The sequence below is a fragment of the Dendronephthya gigantea genome, unplaced genomic scaffold (genome assembly GCF_004324835.1).
Source record: "Dendronephthya gigantea isolate DGI-Jeju-01 unplaced genomic scaffold, DenGig_1.0 000026F, whole genome shotgun sequence".
Lineage (NCBI taxonomy): Eukaryota > Metazoa > Cnidaria > Anthozoa > Malacalcyonacea > Nephtheidae > Dendronephthya > Dendronephthya gigantea.
The window spans coordinates 1,976,240-1,987,471 of record NW_021163036.1 but is presented as its reverse complement, the minus strand read 5'-3'; the positions used below and the strand labels follow the sequence as shown (position 1 = coordinate 1,987,471).

At 34.2% G+C, this 11,232-nt stretch overlaps 1 protein-coding gene and 1 long non-coding RNA gene across 3 annotated transcripts; one reads left to right on the top strand and one right to left on the bottom strand.

The window, feature by feature from the left end:
* Window positions 1–40: 40 nt before the first annotated feature.
* LOC114523154 (caspase-3-like) lies at window positions 41–10,593 on the bottom strand. 2 transcript variants are annotated; one of them, XM_028544014.1, is made up of 5 exons: window positions 10,202–10,593; window positions 5,977–6,144; window positions 3,784–4,254; window positions 2,922–3,299; window positions 41–1,054 (listed from the first exon to the last, which is right to left on the bottom strand). In XM_028544014.1, the coding sequence occupies exons 1-5, from the start codon at window positions 10,473–10,475 to the stop codon at window positions 1,032–1,034; spliced, it is 1,314 nt and encodes a 437-aa protein (XP_028399815.1). In that variant the 5' UTR covers window positions 10,476–10,593; the 3' UTR covers window positions 41–1,031. The 2 variants fall into 2 exon arrangements, with proteins under 2 accessions (XP_028399815.1, XP_028399816.1); XM_028544015.1 differs by having other exon boundaries at window positions 5,977–6,105.
* LOC114523155 lies at window positions 6,975–7,900 on the top strand. The gene is made up of 3 exons (XR_003686984.1): window positions 6,975–7,180; window positions 7,416–7,636; window positions 7,757–7,900. It is a non-coding gene; the product is annotated as an uncharacterized LOC114523155 (long non-coding RNA).
* Window positions 10,594–11,232: the final 639 nt, after the last annotated feature.

The window sequence follows — 11,232 nt, the reverse complement described above, 5'->3', positions numbered from 1 at the left end:
AAAGCGCGAGGCTCCTAAATTATTAATCAAAATACAGTTACTGGAGATCGCTTTTATCGACTTTTAATTAGCGTGGGGCCGCGATTAAAATGTATGTCCATGATCCATCCAATCAGATGGAAATCTTTAGTCAAATACTTCATTACCATAATCAGGCTTCAGCTTGTTCTTGAGAGCGCCGTGCGAAGGTACAAATTCCGCCCGGAGATTTATTTCGTGTAATAGTTTTAAATAAAATAGGTACGCTTAGCGTCCGTGTACATGCGTAACTTGATGGTTGATCTACCATAATGGGATAGCAAGTTAGCAACAGTGATGCTCAATGTCTGTAATCATTTTCAACTGTTCGCAGTTCCCGTGGTCTTCGAAACTCCATATTTACTAAGAGAAGATGGAGAATGCAGCACAAACAAAGCGAGATGAACCTCGAACCCGGATGACCCTGCGTACGAGATTCATTCAGAAATATAAAAGATGGCAAAAACTATTTATTATTAATCACTTCTGAATCAGTCTGCAAAAATTTCATTCTTGTGAAGTCGTGTTAACATTGTGGACGCATTGTTTATGGATCTGATTTCCACAAGTCTGCAGTTCCAAACTTTGTCTACCGGAGATATATGTGTGTGGTGACTGAGTGACTAGTGCATGTTACTGCTTCCAGTAGTGGTCAACTTCAGAAATAATGTCAATCAATATGAAAGCATATCAGTAAAGGGGAGAAACAATCTTGGAGGAAAAAACTATTGGAATAAGTTTGAAGACATCTGATAACTTTTATCGAGAGTTGCTCGCATTTCAGCAAGGGTTATTTTGGGTATTTTCACGAGATTTTACAACATAAAAAATTCTAAAAATATTTCTGGAGTTGACCACCACCTGCTGAAGTTATATCCAAAGTGCACTGCTTGAAACATTCATGCTTCTCTCAGCAGCAAGATTCATTTGCAATAATTCCAAAAATGATCAGGTTTTCTTTCAGGAAACAAAAAACTTTTTCTCGTGTTTGCGTCTGGCGTCTCCTGCTTTCCTCACGCCGTTCTATCGCCGATATCTGTAAGAAAAACACAAAAATTCAGGATTGAGTCGAAAGATCTCGCCTATGGAATCAACCTTCGTTCAAATAAGGATCTTGGTTCGTGATTTTCTCGGTTGTCAAGAATATCACTAATAATTACAGGCCGATTTCCATCTTACCTGTAATTTCTAAGATAGCTGAAAAGGCTGTTAAGGTGCAATTACAGCAGTATTTAACGCAGCATAACCTTCTCAGTTCTGTTCCATCTGGATTCAGAAAGTATCATTCAACTCAGACCGCCGTTACGTTTTTTTCCGATAGCATAAGAAGAAATACTGAAGTAGGGCAAATGACTGGAGCCTTGTTTATTGATCTAAAAAAGGCGTTTGATACTGTCCCACATCATGCTCTCATCTCAAAACTTACTAGGTTTGGTATAAAAGGAAAGCAACTGGAATGGTTTAAGAGCTACTTGTCGAATAGAACTCAACTTGTTTGCATTGGAAACGAATTGTCATCTCTCAAGAATGTGCTTTATGGGGTACCGCAAGGCAGTATACTCGGTCCAGTTCTATTTTTCAAGTATATCAATGACTTAGAATCTAGTGTTCAATTCTCTCAAGTAATGATGTACGCAGATGACACTCTGATCTATCATACATCTCCGCTATTGTCAGAAATTGAACTCAAATTAAACCTTGATCTACTTTCGTTAAATCAGTGGCTGCACAGTAATAAACTGATATTAAACGAGAATAAAACAGAATTTATGCACTAGCTCGTATGCATTCTTTGGCACTCGTCAACGGCTTATGCGTCAAAATAGTGATGACGTTAGACTGGAAATTGATGGAAATTCTATTAAGCGTGTTGAATCTTTCAAATATCTTGGTGTTGTACTTGACAGTTCTCTGTCGTTTAACGAGCATATACAGCATGTGAAAAAGAAAGTTTCTAAAATGCTTGGGTTATTTTCGCGAATTAGACCATTGCTAACTGTTGAGTCGGCAAATCGTCTATACAAGGTTAATGATTCTTCCAGTGCTAGATTATTGTGACATTACATTTCATGAGTGTAGGCAGGGAAATCAAGATGAGTTGGAACGTTTACAAAGAAGAGCAAGTAGAATCGTTTATTGCAATTCTGGCTCGTTAGCTACGAATGGTATCAGGGCGCTTATATAGAATATAAGCGCCCTGAATGGTATCATTGATAAGCTTGGATGGGAAACTCTGTACAAGAGAAGAGAAAATCACGTTTTGAAAGCGGTACAAAAATGTCTAGATAATGAAATACCGAGCTATATGTCTGATTATTTTAACGTTAAACGAAATGACATTGATGAGTATAATACGAGACATTGTGGAGATTTATTGTTAGATAAAGTTAGGCTTGAATGGACAAAATGTGCATTTTTTTACAAGGCCGGGAACAAAAATTTATAACAGTGCGAAACTTTAAAATTTTTTTAGCTAGATTGATTATAGGTGTAAGATTTCTCTCTATTATTTATTTTAATTTTAATTTAACCAGGACCCTCATTGATAGCAGTTACTTTTAACTGAAGAGGTTATCCTGTTTAAATATTATTGATTATTATGATTATTATTAAAATACTTGAATAGCTGTTCAAAAACGAACTGAAAAACATAAGTTTATAAGTATCAGAAAGGTAAAACTATTTACATATTTACAGTGATAAAACACTCAGAAATACAAGTAAAAATAATTAAATAATAATTAAATAATAATTAAATAATAATTAAATAATAATTAAATAATAATTAAATAATTCCGAAATATCTGTTTATTAAGAAGAATAAAAACACGAGTGAACTTTTGGCTAAAACATGCAGACAAAAGTCTATATACAACAAACCAAAGTAAAGATTTACGGCTTACCCTCCAAGACGTTTTCTGGAAAGAAGTACAATTCTTTTCGTAGCTGTGAAACTATGGATGGTATCTGCTTCTTGTTATCTGAGGAAGGGTCATTTGTATTTGACCTTTGTTTGGCGACTTCAGCATTCACACGGGTCAACATTCGCAACACGTCCATCGTCTGCGCATGCTCGCTGAATACGGACACAATTGCCTGCACAAACCACGAGCCTCGATGAGAATTACGCCAGGAATAATAGCCAGGGACGGTTGAGTAGGCATACAGGAAATCAGCTTCGACAGGAAGGGTGATTTTGTTGTTACCAGGTGCATCAATCGCATGCATTTCTACACCACGAGGGCCATCTGTTTCGTCCTTTCCCTCCATATATTCATCACCTGTTAAAAGTACACATATACAAGTTGCTTTCGTCAAGATTGAAAACTTCCTGGTTTCACACCAAATTGAGAGTCAAAAATCGATATATTTCCTTTTGTAGATGGGCATGAGCTAAACTATTGTTTTTTAATTGTTCAAAAATTATAAGAAGTTCAAGAACATCCCGCTTTCGAATATACAATATTATAAACACAAGTATGACAGTGTATCATCAGGAAGCTGACAGTTTGCCTCTCAACCTGAGATGAATTTATTGGGGGTGATTTTAGAGGATACATGAGGATGGGGGATGCAGGAGGTGTTCAATTATCACCCACAAAGGTCTAAGTTTTCAGACATGGCTAAAATTACAAAAGACAAAAACTTGACATAGACCAACAGACACCTACTCCAAGCTAGTGCCTCACCACCACCACCCCTCTTACAAATTAGACTGAATCAATCCTCTCAACAATCATGAAGACACAATCCATAGTTACTTACCTCGGCAAGCCTGAAAGAAGAACAGTTTGGGTTTGCCACGAAGACCTTCGGTTTGAAACATTGTTGTTAACTTCTCCGGGTTAATCTTTCCATCAATACCGTATATCAAACCTTTCTCCCCATGCGTCAAAATCGCACAGATGATACAGTCATAAGAAGAATGGTCCATTGATGCATATTTATGAAATAGGTTTATAATGTCTTTAGAGGACTGATCTTTGTACACTTCTGTTTCAAACTCCAATGTACAAAACAGCTCGCGCAAGTCTTCGGCGTCCACATCTGTGCCATTACGAGGGTATTTTTGCATTCCAGAGGCAGGTAAAAAGTTTTTGTTGTTAATAATAAAAGCTTGACCACGTGGTCGATGTTCCATGCGGTACATGAAGTCAGATTTGACCCCATCTTTGTAGGTTGATGATTTTAAAACAAGACGAGAGCTACGACTACCATCACCTTGATCTGCATTACCTAGTAAAAAATACAGAGTCACACAGATTGTGATTTTAAAACTACAAGAATAATGGTGTACTTCTCACGGACAGAACGATAGTTTGCAGTCACGTGTCGCGCGAGATGTAGGCGTTACGCTGATATTTGAAACTCGACAGAATAGAATAAGCAATCAATGCGCAAACAGACAGTTAATAAATGATTACTTTAATATCGAAATGATTTGGTTGACCATCGTCTATAAATATCCAGAAGCGCTTTACATTAAAAAGAGTATAAAATTACATTTATGATTATTTACAATACTTAGATAAAATCTTTATATATAGTTCTAAACAAATATGTCTTTAATCCTACTTTAAAACTATTTACAGACTCAGACAGTCTTAGTGTCTGTGGTAACTTATTCCGCAGTGTTGGTGCAAATACAGAAAAAGACCGTCCTCCATGAAATTCTAGATTATATTTTGGACTACTAATTGTTTATCTACTGAAGATCGTAGATTACGTTCAGGAATATAAATCTTGAGCATATCGTTAGTATATGGTTTAACTATATAATTCTCTATCTATGTGCTTAAAGGATATAATTCTCTGAGTATATAATTCTCTATCAACGGTTAATCGTGACCTTCTCCAACGATGCTCCAACTTTCTTTTTATGATTTTTTGTTCCTGAATTTCGGGGGTATACCATGAGGTATCTGGGCGTAATACTTTAAGCTTACTTTTAATGGGTGCATGCGTATTCAGTAACGTTACCAGTGTGTTTTCATAGGCATCAACAGAGCAAAAGTGTTAATCGCAGTGTTGCTTTTTTGGGCTAAAGCTGATGTTCTTATATCGGCACAGAACAAATCAGTTTATCGACTTGATGTTCCTGAAGCTAATGCTCTTCTTTACAGAATAAGGTTTAGTAAATAGTAACTTACAATTTACTGCAAAATGGTCCGAGATACCAGGATCAGTTACATTTACGCCCGACACAAATGTGTCATCTGATCAGTCTTGTTAATATTAGATCCAACGTATTAAGTATGACCTTTTTTTATAGGTGGCAACAAGCACATGATTTTTATAGTCAAACGATTTAATCAAGTTGTTGAACTTTTTCGCCGACACATTGTTTATAATTATATCATAACTTGAACAGTGTTCGAAGTGTTCCATAAACAAAACTAAATCTAAGCCTAAGGTTCGTAAATACGAAAATAAAGTCTTGGTAACAAACTAAATCTAAGTTAACAAAAGAACTAAATATAACTATGAATTTAACTCACTTTGGTTTACACGCGCCCAAAGACAACGATTTGAACTTGATAGCTGCATATTTGCGCCAGCAGCGTCCAACACAAAACAGTTAAGTAAAACAAATAGCCACGCCAGTAGCAGTTGTTATCGCAATAACGTGTATGTTTCAACTGAAGGTGTTTTTGCCAAACGCATCAACTTGATGCATGGCCGTCACACCCTTGCCAAGTTCCGCCTGCGGCCTGCGAATTAATATTGCTGGCGTCTTGTTGATGTAAATATGTAAAATACATACATAGAAATTAAATGCGTTACAAAACTAACAAATGGAAACTTGCGCTAGTAGCTCAATTGGAAGATAGCTAGACTAGGAAAACAAAGGGAGTGGGTTTCATTCCTACTAAGGTCAAGTCAATCAAGCTAAAACTGCAGTTTTAAACACTTTTTGTCTCGATACAAATGACTCAGTAAAACTTAAATGTCACAGACCTTCTTCTTTGGCTTGTTTTGTATCTTGTGAACTAAAACCATCCTCCTTACTCTCAGCTGGTGAGGCTTCTGTAGTTTCCTGGGGCTTCAAGTCACCTTCAGACTCCATAGATGGTTTCTTATCAAATGCTGGTGGTGAATATATATTGTCAACAGGCTGTTTACTTTCTAAATAGGAGTTTTCATTTTTAATTTTGTAACTTGATAATTAGCAATAATCATTTACAATAGTCACTTAATCATAACACAACCCCTATGGTACCCTTACGAAAATGTTCTATAGAATCCTATAGAATATGCTATAGCATATTCTAAATCCTATAGAATATTCTATAGGACTTCTTATCCTATAGAATATTCCATTGCCATATTCTATAGAATTTACAGATCCATAAACATAGGACTTATCCTATAGCATATTCCATTGCCATACTATAGATTACAGATCCTATAGAAGATCTATTGTACATAAATTCACATTAAATATCGAATGATATATTCTATAAAACATGCTGTACACAATAATCTACAAAATGTTATACAGAATGTGACTTTATGTAATAATTAAGGCAATTTAAAATATAGCAATTTTAGTACACGATTGATATTGGTCGAGAAATGTGTTTTCATCTGTCTAGAAACACAAAAGTTGAATAGCATCATATTCGTATTTTGTGTGAGGTCCTCTCGACATACTTTTTAATCTTAATGTTAAAATTTTCCGCAAAATCATTCGTTTTGTAAGGACAAATTACAAGTATTTTAGACATATCTGTTTCATAATATGCCTTTTCCAGGTTAGATGGCAGGCGTTTTGCCCAAACAAGGCCGCAAAGTTATGTGGGACTTGTGTAACTGACACGCATAACGCATTATTTTCAAATTGTGAGCGCGTCTTTGTCATTCGTTCAACGTTTTATAACTGATACTGGTAGAATTTAGCGAGTTTTTCTTTCGTATTTGAACATAAATACGCAGTACTTGAATTTGTCGATGAGGAGTATAGAAGGTTGGTGAAACGCGCTGGATTATGTGAGAAGACTCAGAAGATTCGGATAATTTTGTGAATGGTACATGACTATATATAGACTAGGATCGTGAGAAAGAAATTGTGTCAAGGCCATCAGAAAATTTCTGAAAGGTTCCATTGACCCATCTACAATTTCAACAATAACATGTGAAGCTAAAGTATTGGAATTAAGTGGTGAGTGTGTTTGTAGTTATATGCTATAGCCTATATGTTTGTGCAGGCAATTAACAAATATTCTCTATACCCTTTATATTGTATATAGAATACTTAATTTTTAATATATCATTCTAAGAGTGAATATAATGTCTCAAGTGTTTAATTTTGCATTTACTATTAAATTTGCAGATTTGCTTATGTCCAAACATCATACTATAAACCAAAGGTCAAAATGGTATAATTACATTTGTAGGTGCCCTTATGTCCCAGTGTCTCAATAACAAAGACTCAACAGAAGGTTTTAAAAGGAAAAGGCAATTAATTTTAAAGGATTTTGTGTACTCAATATTAGGGGTATATTGTGGAGCCGGGAGGTTCTGTCCACACACTCCATGACAGAAAAGATCTCCAATGCATTAAAGGAGAAGGATGCCAAGCCACAACTTGACAAGGAAAAAGTCAATGGCATATGTGGTAAGCTGATAACTTATTTCAGTTAGCTAAACACATATTGTATACTATTTCATCACTCACAGCATGGTAAGACAAGTCCTGCATTTTTAAATAATTTTTCAATCATATTCCTTAATGTAGAGTATACTTCAAAAAGATATGGTTGTCCTGCATCTGAAGTGTGACAAGTAATGCTAAGAAAATGCTAAAAAGAAGTCCTGCGAAAAATAATGAACTGAGCTACTGGTCAGACAAACACTTTAAAAATATCCAACATATAGAATAATAGACAATTATTATTACCAAAATACATTACAAACAAAAGTATTCAATGTTGCACAACTTTTGATGTACTGATACATATATACCAATATTTCTAATATATATCTTTTTATTCTTGAAGTGATTTTCATCATTGATGTTTTCTCATGGCTAGACATAATATGTTGGTAATATTGCACAGAAGAGTGAATAGCACTTCTTAATTGTGTAATATTGCAATTGCATGTTCTGTAGAAAATTTTACTGTATGTAGCATATCCTATAGCATTCTATAGCATCTTCTATAGCATCTTCTATAGAATCTTCTATAGGATCTTCTATAGAATATTCTATAGCATCTTCTATAGCATCTTCTATAGAATCTTCTATAGCATTCTATAGCATCTTCTATAGCATCTTCTATAGAATCTTCTATTGAATGTTTCATAGAATATCCTATAGAATATTCAATAGAATTAGTGCCAAAATCTTTTAGAATATTCTATAGGATATTCTATAGAATATTTCAATAGAATATTCTATAGAATATTTTCGTAAGGGTAACTTTAAAGGTATAGTTTACCCTCTCCCCAAAGATAACAGTGAGATTGGGCAACCCACTACTTTAATCACAATAAACCTAAACTCTTTCTAAAAACAAGATGGCTTTAGCATAGGTTTAATTGTATTATTGTAAGTGATTAACTAGGCATGAATCCTACAAATTTGACATATATAAGTACAGTACAATATATAAGTAAACAAGTTTGTTGTCTTGTTCTCATGAAATTGCAATCATCATAAATTATTTAACTTGCATCTGTAAATAAATTTCACAATTTCTCAAAACCATACAGTGATCGGTTCCAGCAAAATTTTCACAAAAATATTCAGAATTCTGAAATTTGCATGTTTGTTATAAAGTTTAAAAATTAATAATTAAATTATAATCGGTTTCATCAGCAAAGCTTCCTATTGGTCTACAATTCAAAAGTATACAATCAAATGTGTTGTTTACTTAGTAAAATGTTAATCTGTCATGTGCTTTTGAACTGTTTTGAAAGTTTTCAATAATTGTGTAACTGAAAATGACTGTAATATTACAAACTTGTGACTATTGCAAACATTGAAGAATCATTGCATCTATAGCGCGTAAGACTTAAGGACAATCTAATTTACCGTTCAGACTAGAAATATTGTCCATAATCTTTATTTCGATATCGAACATTGATATTTATCAATGATCAGTTACTAGGTTATCCGGTTATCAGAGAGTGTTATTGTCAAATTCTAATTGACCAAAGGTTTTTTAATTAAACTGCACAACATGAGGTCTGGTATTTTATCAATTTTTTAAACATATCATCACAGCAGCCAATTCACAACTCAAACAGAAATTGCAAAACTAACATGTTTGGTTAATGGTTATATATCAATAGTACTGTTTTTACAAAATAATAATATTTGAAATTTGTCATTTGTATCGGAATTAGATTAATCATATATAATTTACCACGTAATTCCTAACTTCAAACTTGAATAAAAAAAAAATGATTTTGATAAGGAAATGCAAACATATTCATTTCGTTTATACATGCTTTTATATATTTGTAACAATATCACTTATGGAAAATAGTCGTTCACAAAATGTTTACAAATAAAACCACGTGCAGCATGTGCGCATGCGTGGAAGCAGTGTTGCCAGATGAAATTTCAAAATATTCATGTTCGCTGATGTCAAAAGTTCACAAAAATGACAAAAAGTTCATATATCTAAATTTTAAGATTGGAAGGTATCGGAGAACGTCGGAATATGTCGGAATATCGCCGGAAATTTTTGGAGATTATCGAGATTGGTCCACTGGATTGACTGGATTCACCGCAATTCCCCCAAACATGATAAATACCAAATAAATATGAGAAACAACTTTTTTTAAAAATATGAGACACAACTCTTTTTAACAATTTTAAAAAGTTCATAAAAAGTTCACAAATCTTCGAAGTTCATAAAAAGTTCATGAAGAGAGCAAAAAGTTCACAAATCTGTGAACTTTGCCCACGAAGCAGGACGCTTTCTAAGTTGTAGCGCGGGCTCGAGTGACGTAATCGTTTTCGAATCTTACGTAATACGTATGGACGCGGATAAATATTTTAACGGATAAATATTCTTGCGTTTTCAAATTCTTCCGGCACCGCATAGACAGGGCCACAGATTAGCTATATATAGCTAATCTGTGACAGGGCCTTATATTAAGCGTGAGCTTCAGCACCAAGGAAATTTAGTATATTAAATAAACTAAAAATAAAAGCATTAAACAAGCTAACCTTCCATGCTGGACTTTAAAAGTTTGCTCAAAAATGGTTGCTTTTCGTCCAAAAACTTAACGAATGCATCGAATGCTTCGGGCCCTCTCTTCGGCAAAAAATCAAAGAACAATTCGCTTCTTTCCTGCGGTGTTTTTAAGGCCAGAAACTCATAGTGATCATTTTCTGTGAAAATGCTTTGGGAGTACAAATATGACACAGCCCGTTTCACATCAAGATCTCTATCTAAATCCATTCTTTTCGCTTTCAGAATATCACGATGACTTTTTTCCATTATTAAGTATATCCGTCTAATTGTTCAATATCTCAAAAGCAGATATTTCGATCCAAAAAAGTCAAAAATTTCCGTAATGTTTGATGACTAACATATAATTGTGACTGTTTGAAACTTATGCAGGTGGCTCCCACCTATGCTTCCACTGAGCTATTATATAATTCCTGGAATTATAATATAGCTCAGTGGTGGCTTCCAATGACGTATTTCCGGGGAAAAGTGCTTTGCATTGCAAATATTACAATTGGAACCGAGCAACTATAGTATACTAAGTTCTGAGTTCTCTCTCACACAATTTAAAACGGAACACTTGAACGAATAAAAACTATCAAGTTTTCAGGATCTCGCCTGTCCAACTCATCGAGAAAATGTCGGCTAGGGGGGAAGTATATAACGTAGTTTTTCATACCTTTAGGTTTTGAAATATATATATATATATATATATATATATATATATATATATATATATATATATATATATATATATATATCTGGAATGATAACTTCCATACTTTAAGCGCGCGAAAAATGTTGATACTTACTTGGTTGTGTTTGTGGTGTTCGTAAGGTAGATTTTAAATCTTCATTGCAAAAATCAAAGCAATATATAGTACCCAATGCAATTGAAGACTCTCCATGCTAGATGATGAACGATGAGGATCAGATTATTGTTTATGTTATAAGAATTTCAAAATACAGACCGAATAAAATGCCCGCGAGATACGGCATGTTTTTACGTTTAAATTTCAAAACAATC